This window comes from Lynx rufus, unplaced genomic scaffold, assembly GCF_022079265.1.
Source record: "Lynx rufus isolate CCGP_SWC_20201006 ecotype Redwood Valley unplaced genomic scaffold, mLynRuf1.p SCAF_9, whole genome shotgun sequence".
In the NCBI taxonomy this organism is placed as follows: Eukaryota; Metazoa; Chordata; class Mammalia; order Carnivora; family Felidae; genus Lynx; species Lynx rufus.
The window spans coordinates 44,989,026-45,004,617 of record NW_025814897.1 but is presented as its reverse complement, the minus strand read 5'-3'; the positions used below and the strand labels follow the sequence as shown (position 1 = coordinate 45,004,617).

General features: G+C 43.4%; 1 protein-coding gene across 3 annotated transcripts in view; it reads right to left on the bottom strand.

The window, feature by feature from the left end:
- RAB38 (RAB38, member RAS oncogene family) overlaps positions 1-15,592 on the bottom strand; it is a 128,497-nt gene that overhangs the window by 54,693 nt on the left and 58,212 nt on the right. For 2 of the 3 annotated variants that reach the window (XM_047071807.1, XM_047071808.1), the window contains 2 exons: positions 15,292-15,447; positions 2,389-3,390 (listed from right to left, as the gene is read on the bottom strand). In XM_047071807.1, coding sequence (XP_046927763.1) covers positions 2,389-2,590 — 202 coding nt within the window. In that variant the 5' untranslated portion in view covers positions 2,591-3,390; positions 15,292-15,447. The remainder of the gene's footprint in view (positions 1-2,388; positions 3,391-15,291; positions 15,448-15,592) is intronic. The other variant, XM_047071809.1, reaches the window with a different exon arrangement.

The following is a 15,592-nucleotide window of genomic DNA, read 5'->3' as shown; positions in this document are numbered from 1 at the left end:
TATGTTCCAAATTTATTAAGATTTACTTTTTTATAATTTTTTAAAGTTTACTTATTTATTTTTTTGAGAGAGAGAGAAAAAAGAGACAGCATGAGTCAGGGAGGGGCAGAGAGAGAGGGAGAGAGACAAAAATCTCAAGCAGGCTCCAGACTGTCAGCACCGAGCTGGACGCTGGGCTGAGACCCATGAACCCTGAGATCATGACCTGAGCCAAAATCAAGAGTCTGATGCTTAACGAACTGAGCATCTGGGGGGCCCCCTCATTTATTAAGATTTAGTCCACATATTTATATCATGTCCTTCTTCCTAGCATTTATACATGGTCAAAAAAAAATGGTAGTATAACAGTAATCCTTGCAGCTCTCCTAGATAGTGGAGACTTTAGTCACCTTTAGCTGGCATCTGTTTGCTCATTTGCCATTTATTGGGAGAAAGCATTCTGCCTAATTCACAGATGAGTCGGCTGAAATCAGGAGGTTAGGAAACTTAACCTAAAATCGCCCAGGACATGGGGGGGTAAAACAGGGATTCAGTCGAAAGCGGTTCGACTCTGGAATTTAGTCTCTTAATCACTATACCTTTCTCTCCTCTCTGTTAGGTGGGGACACTGAGATTCATGGACGTTATATAACACGCCTGAGGTCACATCCTTATTTGCATTTGACACAAAAGTCTAAATTATAGCTATATCCCCTTTGAAACAGTAAGCTAATTCTAAACTTGAGTCCTGGATACTCCAGTACAGCCAGAAGAGTTTTCAGACACCAAAAAATGCAGCAACCGAGTACAGAGACACAGTGTGGCTTTTCTAGATGAAAAACCCAATCAGATAGTGGCTGGTAACATCTTCCGGTCTCTGATAACCCCCATGCTACTGGAGCTGCTGAAGATGACTTCAAATGCATGAATCTGTTCACATGCCAAAAGGTTTATCATAAGACTTGGCAGCTCATGATTAAAGAGGCACCGCAGTCCCCAGAACTTGAAGTGCCCTTTCAAAAATTTTCCACATTTGTTCTTGCTTCGAGTCATGATAAAGTGTTTCCAGTCAAATACACCAGCTAAAAATGAAGCTATTTTCTGAAGGACAAGTGCCGGGTTTGGGTCCAGCACTTACAAAGACTCCTGGTACCACAGACCATGGAACAGTCAGAGGTGAGGTGGGACTGTTCACAACGAATCCCAGAGGACCTTAAAACTGAGCAGGAAGATTCCTGAGCTGCCATGTCCAACCCCTTTGCACTTAACAAGGATGCAACCGAGCTGAAGGGACTTGTCTGAAGCCACTGAGCAGGTTAGTGAGTGGCAGAGCCAGGATCTATAATGAGGGGTTGGACATGCCCAGGTTACAAACAGCTTCAGTCCGAGAACTCACGCTTGGAGCAGACATACATTTGCCTAATGCCCTGCCCAGCTCTGGGTACAAACCCTCAGAATCAAATTCTGGTTTCAAACATTGTAATGAAGCTTCACAGTTTGCAGATTTCTCACTGAAAACTTTAAGGCCAAATCAAGAAATCGTACGGCCAGGGTGCCTGGGTGGCCCCTGGATGGGCTCTGTACTGACAGACTAGAGCCTGCTTGGGATTTTCTCCTTCCCTCTCTCTCTGCTCCTCACCTGTTTGCACTTTCTCTCTCAAAATAAATAAACTTAAAAAATGAAAGAAAGAAATGACTAATGTCATAGACTCTTTGACAAAAGTGACCTTAAGGTATGTGCACAGGCTCCTTTTCATAGACCACAGAGAGTCAGAGAAAGAGAGAAATAATACTTTGCCCCCAGTACATACACACAAAGATCCTTGGCTTCACCAAAGCTGAGAACCTCAAACTCTCTTGACTGAAGGGTAAAGAGGGAGGCAAGAGCAAGGAGCAATTAAAAAGAGCAGTGAGTAAACCCCTCTAGCCTGGAACTCTCCTAGTTCCCGCTGTTAACAGGTCTGAAGACTGCCCCGTTGGTGGCTGGCATGACACTAAGGGCCTCGTCACCCGCAGCGTTGCCCACGCCCGGAAAACGAGCTGGAGAGGGAGAACTGAATGCAACTCCAGATAGTCTCTCTCTGGGTCCCTTCGGGGGCCCGCGCTGGGTCGAGTGATCCCAGGGGAGGGTGTGAGAGGGTGTTCAAGCAACAATCCCAAAGCGCCAGGGAATGCACTTGAAGTTTCAGCCAGAGACAGAGAGAGAGAGAGAGAGAGAGAGAGGGAGAGGGAGAGAAAGAAAGAAAGAAAAAAACTTTTTTGTTTTCTTTGGAAACAAGTTTTCAACCCACCAGAAAAAGACTCTTGCGGCTCAGCGCCCCGGACTACACTAGACCTCAACCCGCTGCCCCGGGGCCTGCAGACCCGCTTCGAGGCCCTCCGGCCCTCGCCTCCTCCCCGGGTGCTCACCGGCGATGTCCCAGAGCTGCAGGCGCACTACTGTCTCAGGGTCCCAGTGGAGCACCTTGAGCGCGAAGTCCACGCCGATGGTGGCCCGGTAGTGCGAGGAGAAGTTCTGGTGCACATAGCGCTTGATGATGCTGGTCTTGCCCACGCCCAGGTCGCCGATCACCAGCAGCTTGTACAGGTGCTCCTTGTGCGCGGCCTGCATCCTGGCGGGCCGCCCGCGTGCCGTGCCGGACCAAGGGAGCGCAGCCAGCAGGGGCCTGGGCGGGAGAGGGACTCCGAGAGCGCGAGTGCGGGCGCCAGGGAGCCCAGCGGCGGGGCGGGGGCGAGAGGCGGAACTCCTCCCCGGCCGCCTGGAGAAACGCCCAGACAGGCGCCCAGGGGTTAATCCTCCTTCCTACCCCGCGCCGCGCCGCCTAGGAGGTGGGCGGAGACGGGAGCGTCTCCCGGGACTGGGAAGTGGGGGAGCTCGAGTGTGAATGCCTGTTGCGGAGGTTATTCGTAGGGCGCTTTGCAGTTTCCGAAGAGCTTTCCTCGCCTGTGATCCTGAACGCAAAGCTGTGAGGTGTGGGCTTTATTTCCCACGTTCTGCGTGCGGGAAAACTGAGTTAGAAAAGTTCAGTGTATTGCGGGAGATGAAAGTGACAAGCCTGGTGAACACAGGGCTTCTGAGCTCACAGCCGCGTCTCCAACCCACACTGCAGAGAGAGCTTGGAAGAGAGGCAGCGGATAATACAATTGTAGGAGGCCCAACATGGGGGGTTGGGTTCAGCATGCCCTGGTTTTAGAGGTGAGTGATCTTGGACAAGTCCTTTGATCTTGGGCAAGCCTCAGTTTGCTGTCTTCCTCAGTGACGTGGTAATGGTAATCCAGACACGTGAGCAGCCTTGCAGTGAGAACACTGAGCATTTTGACTCTTTGTCAGTGGTCTACCAAGGGGGATCACTGGGCTGAAAACGCAGAGGGTATCCTTGGCTTTTAGCCTCCTCTTCTATCCTAAAAGCTCTGGGCGACATTGAAAGACGATTTAAATAACTGGTCAGAATACTTCAAGTGATAATAATAGCAAGCATTTATCCAGCACTTGCTATGTGCCAGTTTTTACATGCATGTCGCTTAATTATCCTAGCAGTCTTAAAAGTGATACCATCATTCTTCCCCCTTTACAGAAGAGGAAACTGAGGCCTAGACATTTTAAGTAACGTACCCAGGGTCAAATAGGAAAAAGTCAAATTAAAAGCCAATTTTCTAAGCCAAAGAGGGGGTTTTTGTTTGGTTTTTAATTTATTCTTTTAACCAATATATATTTGTGCTTGGGATGATACAGAAATAGCACAAAGATTCCTGGTCTCAAAAACTTTACCTTCTTGTAGGTGGAGGCAGACGAAAAAAACAAAAATAAGTACAATTTGTAACATATTAGTTGGTGATAAATAACGTAGGGCTACAGGTATGAAGAGTTGGAATGGGGTTGGCCTTTTAGATAGGGTGGCCAGGGAAGGCCTCCCTGAGAAGGCAACAATTTAGTAAAAACATAAATTTCTGAGAAGTGGCATGCAGATCCATGTGATGAGCATTTTGTACCAGAGTGAATCATTTTGTACCCGAAAGTGCCAGGAACTGAGCCATGTCCACATTATCTCATTTCATCTTTCCAACTATATTATGAAGTATTTTGTCCAGTTTATCGAGGAGGAAAGCAAGACAGAGAGCAGTTGTCCCAAACCCATGCAGAGTGTTACAACTGGGACTTCAATACAGGCTTGTGTGAAACAGAGAATAGAAGGTGAGGCACGCCCATCATCTTTCTGCCTTCATCTGACATTACACATGCTCTCCTTCAGCCTCCATGAGCCCCTAACAAGAAGAGCGATGCCCCAGCTGCCTAACCTAGAGAAGTCACATAACCTCTCTGCACCTCAGTTTCCACATGCACAAAGTGAGAATAATGGGATCTACCTTCTAGAGTTGTCGGTCAAAGTAGAGACAATATGTATAATAAAACGTCCCGCTGAATAGCAGGTGCTGACTAAATGGCAGCTATAAATAGCAAACGAGGGGCAAACTTTTCACACCCTGTTCTCTGATATAAATACTGAGGACCAGCATCATATCTTGTCAGCTTTCTGTCCCTTCAGGGAGTAGCTTGGCTCACAATGGGCACTAAGTGAAGGTGTGCAGAATTGCACTGGTTTGTGTTTTATTGACTGCCTAGACAGGTGGACACCATTCTTTGGTTTCCACCAATGCAGGGACACAGCAGGCAGATTATATCTAACAAGTGAACCAACTAGTCTTCCTGCTTAAAGTATTGGCCAACGCTGTGGCTTCACTATGCAGGGAGGGAGTTCACAAACCTCAAGGGGTCAGGCCCTTCTGAGAGCCTGCAGAATGAGGGATGATGACAAAGGCCTTCCCTAGATCTAAAATCCTGGGTCTGTAGACCTGAAGACAAGTTTGGTCTGGGCAAGGAACTGGGGGTGGAAACAAGGAGTGGGTAGAGGGTTGAGACATTACATGAGCCAGCAGCCCTCAGTGTTATGCCTGCCCCAGCTGCTTTACAGGCCCCAGCCTGTTTCCCAGCCTAGTCCAAGCTGAGCCATCCCCAGCCTTACTTGGTCTCCTCTTCTGATTGCGAGCATGTTGGAGCACCAGATAGTTAGATTTACCATGTAGGACAGGCAGACCAAGATTCAGGTTTTCTGAGACCTAAAGCTTATAAAATTGGGTGGGGAGTGGTCTTTAAGCAAAAGAATACAAAATTAAGGAACAGATCCTAAAGCTTCAGCCTCACTGCCTCTAACAGGGCCTCCCTGTTAGGGGCAGTGGGCAGCTGTGGAGAGCAAGCTCCCTGGCCAGACAGGAAGTACTGCAATTTGTTTCCAGAGTCATTCATTTAGGTCTCATGACAGTTCTTCACAGTGGGGAGAAATAACTCCTGGTTTATGTTTTTTTAAATCTTTTAGACTAAAGCGGCTTGGTGATCCTGCCAGGCTAGCAGTTCAGTGACATCCTGAAAGATCCGACGTAAAATGAGGGAGTTGGGTTACAAGATCTGTGGAGTGTACTTGTGACTGACCTGTCAGAGTTCTGGGTCTTTTAGCCACACCTTCCGGCAGGAGTGACACTCAGCTGATTCTAATCACTCCTGCAATGGCACCATTACCAAAGCTGTGGCATTTCCTATCCTGTACTCCATTTGCTCCCTCCCCTCCCACCCCCCAATTAGGACATTTGGGTGAAAGACTGTGGAAAAGCCATTTCAAAACAAGCATCATGACATGGTTCTCTTCCGGTTTCATGGCTCTGTTCTCTCCTTAGCTGCTGTGCATTTGCCCCCAAGATAAGAGCTCTCCAAGCACATTTTTTGGATGGCAAGCCATTCCTGTGCTCCTTTGCTTTCCTTTGAACTTTTCTTCCCTCAGAACTAGGCTGCAAATAGCAAACCAGGTAGCTGAGGAAAGACCATAAGCTAGATTCAGGCTAGAGTAACTTCAGATGAAAAGAATATTAGCAAATAGGTAGATCATCCTTGCCTACTGTCCTTCCTCTCCCCCCAAATTATGAGACTCCATAAGAACCCATCTGGCCCAACCTGATAATCCATCTGTCTCAGATACCTTGAGTCTATCCAGAAGGATGCCTGGCTTTATCCTGACAAGCTGGCTCTCCTTCCCTCCAGAGAGAATGGCTGGGGTTGTGCTATGTGGCTCCTCCCAGCAGCCACACTGCGCCATGGAAACCTGTTTTCCGCCGTAACCCTCAAAGCATCTCTGGTGATGCTTTGATAATCTTACTGCCCTCAAGTTGCTACACTACAGAACACCTTATCCTGAAGAACAGGAAGGGAGGTTACTCAAGTCTGTAAAAGCTGTATGTGACCACAGAGTTCTCAGAATTCAGGCACGGAATGGCATTCCAGAAAGCACAGAGTTAGATTTCTCTAGGTCTCCATTCCCTTGCTATTCAATGTAGGTTCATACTCTGCTCATATTAAGTGGCAAAACTAATTAAATTGATTGGGAAATGGGGCACCTGGGTGACTCAGTCGGTTAAGTGTCCAACTCTTGATTCCAGCTCAGGTCATGATCTCCCATTTGTGAGATCCAGCTCTGCAGTGGGCTCTGTGCTGACAGCCTGGAGCCAGCTTGGGATTCTCTCTCCCTCTCTCTCTACTCCTCCCCCTGCTCATGCTTTCTCTTTCAAACTAAATCAATACACTTTAAAAAATAAATAAATAAAATAATTGGGAATTGCTTTTTGCAAACATAAACACGAAATCCACATGTTTCCCTCCTAGGGCTGTTCTATTAGATGAGTCCTTATAAAGTTACCTTATTTGCTTTCACCAATAAGAGAGCAGTAGGGAGTTATTCATTAGTTTATATGGCTCTTAATTATTGCTCTGAAGAAATACTTCAATGACTTCAAGATAGGGTACCAAAGACTCTGCTGGAGGAAAGGTATGGTAATTTTTCTTAGATTAATGCAAATAATATATCTTCGAAAAAGCCCTGTAAGAGATAACAATAGAATTTATCATCCAAAAAGGGACCCTTGAGAGTGAAAGGGGGGGGGGCTATTAAATAATTACAACAAGCCCCAGGAACAAGCCAGGGTTGTCCAAAAGAATGTTTATTCCTGAAGCAGAGGATGAGATCCACAAGAAAGAGGGACATTTGAAAATTCTCCTAAATCACCATTTTAATATATAGTTCTGCCAAGTGAAGGCTGTGCTAATTTCTTGTTGAATGCAAAGAGCCCCCCTTTTATCTACTAGGCTTGTCTGAAGCCTGTGCTAACTTGCAATGTGAGTTATATCCAGTATTGACTCAGGACAGAGCAAGAGTCTGGAAGCAGGCAACCATTTTCAAACTATGTGGAGAGAGGCCAGGATGGATTCTGTATGGAAAGTGCTTCAAATGAATACACTTCAGTCCATGAGAATTTTGATGTCGGACTTTTTACCCAGAAAGAAAAACTATGATAGGATATCTACAGATTATCATCAGAAATTGATTGCAGGTGAGTTTTTGAATCCACCACTTAGTTTGGACCAAAACAAGCAGATCATGACCCAAATCATTTTCAGCAGATTTATTACCATCTCAACTTCTATGCTTTCGCTGAACACATTTGACTTGCATTAGACAGATAGGGAAGGCTGAGTTAGGATTTATTTTCCTCCTAACCCACCCAACATGGATGAGTATAAATGAGCTTTGGAATAGCCAAAAGGTAAGCATCGGAGAACACTGAGCGAAATAATTCAGTATGACTCAGAGTTTTAACTTCCTTGTACTGAGTGCCTACAATGCACCAAGCCCTTTATCTTAGTTAATTTATTTAACCTTCACGACCACCCTGTTAGTGGGTGTCTCCATTTTATCATGAGGGAAATGGGACTCAGAGAATCTTTTAAATGTTGATTTATGTTTGAGAGGGTGGAAGCAGGGGAGGGGCAGAGAGAGAGGGAGACAGAGGATCCGAAGCAGGCTGTGCGCTGTCAGCACAGAGCCCAAAGCGGGGCTAAAACTCACAAACCAGGAGATCATGACCAGAGCCCAAGTCAGATGCTCAACTGTCTGAGCCACCCAGGCACCCCATGGGCTCAGAGAATTTAAATAATTTACCCAAAGTGACAGAATGAAAATTGTAACTCATAATTCCTAAATCCCTGCTTTTCCTACTCTTCACACTCCTGTAGCATGTGGTAAAATCCAGATCCAGACTTCTTGGCCTTGTTTCTGCTATAAAACAAGGAGTCTACTTCTGTTGCTCTCAGAGGAGGCAATAGTTTGATAATACTAAGGATCTTCTGGGAGTGAGCCCCCAACCCACAACAAGTGGGGACACAGGGACTGGTATGGTCTAGCTCAGAGGATAACCCAAGAAAATTTCTGATGGAGTGTCGGTCAAGGAGTATTTATGTGCAAAGCACCGTGACAGAATTTGTTTTCAGGGGCAAGGGCAGGAGTGGGGTCTCAGATTTATCGACGAGAATGTCCCCACCATCAATATGTTTGGCCTCTGCTGGCCATCAGTCAGCAGGTATACATGTCGGCCTCTACCTTCCCCCAGATCCCTTCACTGGCTCCTTCCTTCTTTGCTGCCCACTACCCAAGTGTGCTAGTCCCTACCAATGGGACTCTGCCTTTCCTTGCTTGAGCTCATCCACCTCTCTGGCAATGGAGCAAACAAGGCTATCGCTTCAACTCTGGAATCAGGCCAACTTAACTTGGTTTCACACTCAAATTTCACCACCAACCAGTTATAGGACTTCAGTAAAGAAATGTAGTTTTTGTAAACCTGTCCCTTGGTGTGTATAACCTGATGAGGATAATAATTTCTACCTCCTGAAGTGTTTAGGAACCCTAAATGAAATAAGGCAGTGAAGTACCTTAGCCTAGTGTTTGGCCCAGGATGTTCACTGAAAAGCAAATGTTGGTTGAACTATCAAATGTCTGCTGATGGCTTCTAGATCTGTGTTTAAAACCCCAACCTCACTCGTGCATTCCATTCGCTGTTCCAACTGCCTTTTGGGCATTTCTACCAGGATCCCTGGCAGACATTTCAAGAGCAGCCTGTGCAAAACCGAACACATTATCTACCCTAACAGACTTGTTCCTTTTCCTGTATTCCTGGTTTTAGTCAGTGGTTCCACCCTCACCAAAGTCTACCAAGCCTGAAAACTCAGTCACACTTGACTCCTCCTTCTGAATTACCCACACATCGCATCATCTGAGTCCTCTGATTCTATCTCAGACAAATTCCTGCGTGCATTTCCTATACTCTGTGAAAGTACTATGAGGACATAGAGGTGAATATCTATTTCAGCATTACTGCGGGCAAAGGATTTTTATGCATACTGCAAAGGGCAGAAATCATAAAAGGAAAAACATTTTAAATGTAGACATATTAAAAATTACCAGAGGCAAGACAAATGGTAAATGCAAACTGAGGGAAAAATTGCAACATTTACAACAGGCAAAAAGGGAATATATTTTATATATAAAAAGCTCTTATAAATTATTTTAATACATCCAAGTAGATAAAGGGACAGAGCTATAAATAAGCAACCACCACACAAGAAAAATAGAAAGGCCAGTAATAATGCAAAAAAAATTTTTTTTTCACTAGCAATAGAAGTAGGAAAATTAAACAATGAGATACCATTTTTCACTCTTCAGACAGACAAATATGTTTTAATACTAAAAATACCAGTCTTCATGCAGATGCAAAGAAATGGACACTATCATGTGATCGTGGTGGTACTATAAGAAAAAGCTGTTGGAGGGAAATTTGGTTACATGTATCAAAAACCTTAAAAACGTATGTGCCTTTTGACCTAATGATTCCATTTGTATGAATTTATAATAACAAAATCACTAGAGATTTGTACATATTTAACTTCACGAATGCATATTATACTGTTGTTTGTCACAGAAAAAAATGAGAACTTCCTAAACATGCATCAGGTTAAATATCACAATGGTAGGGGTCCCTGGCTGGCTCAGTGGGGGAAGCATGTGATTCTCAATCTCAGGGTTATGAATTTGGGCATAGAAATTACTTAAATAAGTAAAACTTAAAAACTTTATCATAAAGGTATAAATATATAATGACACATCATATAATCTTTATAAATGAGGTGAAAGAAAAAATACTGAATGACTTAGAAAGATGTTCATAATATTTTTCACAAAATCTGAAATTGGAAAAAAAATTATAAAATATTATAATACCCCATTTGGCATAATACACATACAAAAACTATGGAAAGGTATAGATCTCTGGATCATGAGGTTACTGCTTTGCTATATTATATTTTTCTACTTTTGTATATTTTCTATTTTATTTTTACTGGGAACATTATTGATTTCAAAGCGAGAAAACAAATTTTAAAAGAAATGACTATACACTGAACGGGTCTTGGCGAAAGACTCCCAGCTCCAGTTCCAGGTTTCAGCAGCAATCTTTGTGTAATAACTTTTTCTAGGCCTCTCCACCAGATGCTCTGAATCAGTGTTTTAGGTTTCAGTATTTTTGCAGCCAACCTTTCTCATCCTGATGCCACTGATCTTATCAGTGCCAAGATGTTTGCCCTCCCAAAGTAACCTATGCACCGTTTCGCGGGTGGCTGACACTCGAGAACCTCAGACGAGGTCCCCATGCTATCCTGGAGCAGCAGCCACACCCCACACACCACCACAGCAGCCCAGGCTCGGCTCACAAGGCCCTGATGGAAGGCATCCCCACAAGCTCCAAGTGCCTGCAAGGAAACATCATCTTTCCCCCAAAGAGATGGCCCTCCCAAACTTTGATACCGTCTTCGTCTCCTTCCTCCTGGTGTCCTGCTTTTCCACTCAGACACCTTTGCTGATTCTTCCCTCCAAAATCCCTCCCATTCACCCTGTGCTTTTCATTTCAGTGTCTCATGACAGCTCATCAGCAGCTGCTTCCTAAGGAAATCTCCCTGGCTCTGTTTCCCCTACTTAGACTTATCTTACCACTCTGAGATGGATCGCCTTCAAAGCTACATTTTTTCAGTAGGACACTCTATTCACAACCTCTGAAATTATTTTATGTTTGAGAGGAATAAATTCTGTCTTATTTAATCTTTCTTGAGTTGTTTTCTGTTTCATGCAACCAAACCACATCTTAAGTGATAAACCTCCTAGAGTCCAACAAGGTCACTTCCCTCTGTAGCACACCCACATAACAGCGGTTTATACGTAGGTCATTTCACTGCTCTGTGTCGTAACTGAATTATTTTCGTAGATTTCCTCCCAATCTATTGTATCAATCAGCACCTGGCACAGTACTTGCCATGTCACACCTGAAGGCTCCAATGGATTTGTGTCCTCTTTCAGACCGGGCTGCATTTTGTGTCCTGACTTAAGCAGACAGTAAATGTTTTAATGACAATGGAAAATATGAACCACGTGAGACCATGTCTTATGCCCGTGCCAACCACTCTGAGCCCTGGATGCAGTAAGCTGCTTGTTTTTCCTACAAGGAACTTGAGCATTGCGGCTGGCTCCCACAGAAAGCAAAGGAGAGGGAGGCATCCCCGCACCATGAGACTATAAGTTTTAAGAGCTGTGTTCCATTTTTGACTCTCCCACGAACTCCCAGGTCAGCCTGGTTGTTTTACCCCACACCATCAGACCCCTCTTAAATACCTTCTCTAAATTGATAAGACCTTTTCAAAGATAATCTGGCCATATGCATTAAAAGTGAGTCCTGAAAATAGGCATAATTATCTAACAAATAGTAAATGCCCTTTTATCAATCGTTCCTTTTTCAGGAATCCATCCTAAAAAATAATCAGTGTTTCAAAGATTTATGCAAAAGATTTTTAGTAGCAACCCAAGTACCAATCAATAGAAAATTGGTTAAAAAGACAATGTCATATCCAAAAATTTTAATTGAATTTAGTATTTTATAGCCATTAAATATCACATTTGTAAAAATATTTAGTGCCATGTGATGTTTAGGATATAATCTGGAAAAAAGCAAACATGAAATTACACATGAAACACATCTATGCTGTCAGTATTATCATCTGTTTGCCCACAACCCTCTGGAGAACTTCCCAGGTATAATCTGAAACCAGCCCCATACGTGGAGGACAGGAAGAGAAGAACAGAGGTAGGCCTCTCCAGGTTGATAGGTAGCATTTTTAATAAGCAAAGGGAACTTAAGTATGACGCTTGCCTTGGGTGGCAGCAAGACGAGTAGATTCCCACACCTGTCCTCCAAATCTTAGAAGTTTATGAAGAAGTCCTAACTGGGCTCAGTCAGGTATACTGTGCAGTTCTCAACACAGTAAAACTATCTCAGGGTTATGTCCTTGGAGCACCCTCTGAGAGCAGGAAAGGCAAGTAGGACCCACATTCCCAGGCTGGGGTGGGGGAGATGGGGCTCCGAGTGCCCAGTGACATTCCCAGCATCCCAATTTTGCAAACATATGTGCATAATTATATGTATAGCTTGCAGGAACCTTGCCAAAATATAGACTTCATGGTGATTTTTCTTCTTTATACCTTCTCTAAATTCTCTACAATATACGTGTATTGACTTTAAAATCAGTGAAAATTAATGTATAATTATTTTGGAAATCTTTTAGGATTTACCACTTATTTTCATTTACTCTTGGTATTTTGAAATTTTATAGTATTACCCCTTAAGTCACTAAGTAATCTCATGCCCTTCATTTTGCAGAAGCATTCTTGCATTATTTCTTTGATAACTTGATTTGCCTTTTTATTTGTGTTCAGTATCTTGAAGTTTTTTTAAAATCTAACCACCATTATGAAGACTTTTTTTTTAGGGTTTCATCCTTTTTTTCTCTTTATCTGACTTTCTAGAAAATTTGCTCAACTTGCTTCCCAAGTATTCCACTGAAAGTTTTTTATTAGCCATTCCTTTTTTTTTTAATGTGACATCTTTCAAAAACATAAATATACATCTTGATCAATAAGCTCTTTTTTGTTGATTTTTGCCAACAATATCATAGCAGCTCACCTTGGGGACAAAACTGACAAGTTTTTGCTGTTTTCTCCCTAGTTACCCAAGGGCCCTGTTTATTTCAGAAATTTTGGTTAGGAAGCAGTCAAAGAAAAGAAAATATGGGCAAAAAAGAAGGATGGGAGTAATAAAACCTCTTAGCTCTGGTCCATTTAGTCTCCACTGTAACCCATTAAAGAGGTTTGGAAATATCTTTCTTTTGATCAGGGTTTAGATCCCAGATCTTTGTCAGTTGCTAGCGACCTGGGTTAGAAGCCAGCCTCCCTCAGCCAGTTCACTTTGGAAGAGAGATATTTGGCTGGACAGTTGGGATCACCTTCCCCAGGGAAGGCATTCTGTTACACAAACTGGCCCATGTTACAGGAATAGAGCCACAAGGATGACCAGAGGCCTCCCAGACATGTCTGTTGGGCTTCTTAAGGCTGGTAATTCCATGATAAAAAAAAAAAAAAAAAGGGAGGGGAGCATCCTTAGGTTGTTGGGTACCAGAAGGCTCAGGAAGATCAGAGCTACAGAAATTCAAAATTCCAGGCTCCAGGCTCATGGAATAAGTGTTTATAGCTGTAGGTAAGAGGGTCTTCTCCTCCACTGAAACAGTCTTGTTTAGTATTCCTGGTGACAGCCATTGCTGAGTGTTTTTTGCTACTGCTTCCTTCCTTCAATGAAATAATTATTTAACGAAGCCTTTGCTACTGGCTCATTAAAGTTAAGGTACTCCGAGGTAATCAAATGCAGGCATTTGACCTTGATGAACACATACTCCAACACTCTTAGCCGTTCTGGAATAAAGTCTGTGCATCTCCAGTGAGCACTTCTTGGCTGTGCTGACCCAAGATCCTTTGGAGTGCAATAGTTCAATCAGCTGAATCATTCCTGAGTCACTCCATAGTACTTCAGTTTACTCTATGTTATATATTGTTTTGTCTTGTTTTAATAAAAGGTTTTACAGTTCATTCATTCTCTTCCACTTAGGAACACTTTACACTGCTAGGAAGTTTTCTTGAGCCACTTTTAGAGCAGTTTCCTTGGAGAATAACCATCCGAAAGCAAGCTCCTGATGCTCCCCCATCTCCACCCCCACCAGGGTCATGGCCTCTCCAATACATGGCCAGGTCTTCCAGCTCCTGGTATGCAAGGCTGGCATTCTTTCCTGCTGATACAGACTCCTGAGGCTCAGCCCGGGGGATTAGACAGCCCCTTGCCCTCCAGAGAAAAGGGCCAAATAAATAATAATTGAAGATGAAAGGGATTTTCACAGTTTCAACTAAGGCTAAGAAGATTACATGTATTCTAACCCTAATCACAGTGGTAGCTTTATTGCCACCAGGGTTCACAGTGAGGTCACAAGTCACTGGCAGTAAATAGGGGTCTTGGAAGAATAAGTTATGTATCAACATGCATTGTCTGCTGTTTGCTAATTAGTCAGTGCTGCCTGGCATTTATTATACAGAGAAGTTAGCAAAACTAGGAAAAACAAGATTTGGAACACTGGGCCCACAAGCATTACTGAAAAACCTGTAATTATGGGTCCCAGCAAGAGAAGTGACAGCCATCTTGGCTAAGAGAAGGAAATGTATATAGCAGACCCCTAGGACATACAAGCAGGGAGGCCAATGGGAACTCTTCACTTTGCATTCATGGCTCTTCAGACTCCACTGAAAAAGACAAATTATTTGGTCTAGTCTCAGCTCTACAACTCATTTGCAGTGTGACGTTGGGCAGTCCTTGGATCTCTCTGAGTCTCAGATATTTTAGCAGTAATAGTGATATTATCTACCCTCTGTAGTTATAAAAATCAAACTGGATAAATGGGTGAGCAATTATTTAGGAAATTAAAGAGATTACTATACAAAAGTGAGTCATGATTTCTCAGTACTCCTGTTGCCCCCATTATAAGACCAAAGGAAATCTTCTATAAGACTAAATACCAATACTCTACTATAAGACCTTTATTTGGAGCTAAAAGAACTTTATTGACCATTCGACAAAACTAAAAGACCAAAAGAATTCAACCTCCTCTAAGAAAGCATCACTGAACATTGCCAACTAGAGTGATTCTCTAGCCACTCTAAGAGTCTATAACACATGCTACTGTTGCATTAAGCAGGCCTGAGTTCAAATTGTGACTCTCCCACTCAGTATCCATATGATCTTGGGGAAGCTACTTAGCAATGTATCTTGGAGTTTTTGTGTCTGTATCCAGTATGTAATGCAACCCCATTCTTTCTTATGGCTGAATCGTACCATTATCCCCTTTTATTGAAGGAACTCAGGCTGAGAGGCTAAGTTCCTCCTCCAAAGACACACTACATGTAAATACTGGAATTGGGATTTAAACGCAGAACCATCCAGGTCTGAGGTATTCATGCTTACCGTAAAGCAATGATGCATTATCAAAAGTTCAGAGCACATAGTAGATATATGTTAAGTGCAGGCATAGGATACTGGTTAAGAGGTGGACCCTGGAGCCAAACTGCCTGGATTCATTCTGGCAAGAAACTTAGTCTCTTTGTGCCTCGGTTTCTTCCCCTGTAAAATGGAGATATAGTGCAACTTTGTTAGGTTATTCTGTGTACTGAGTTAATGCATATAAATGTTTAGAGTAAGTGTTTAACAGCAATAATTTTCTGAACTTGTGCTCACCAATCTGTACTATACATATATTACTGTCTCC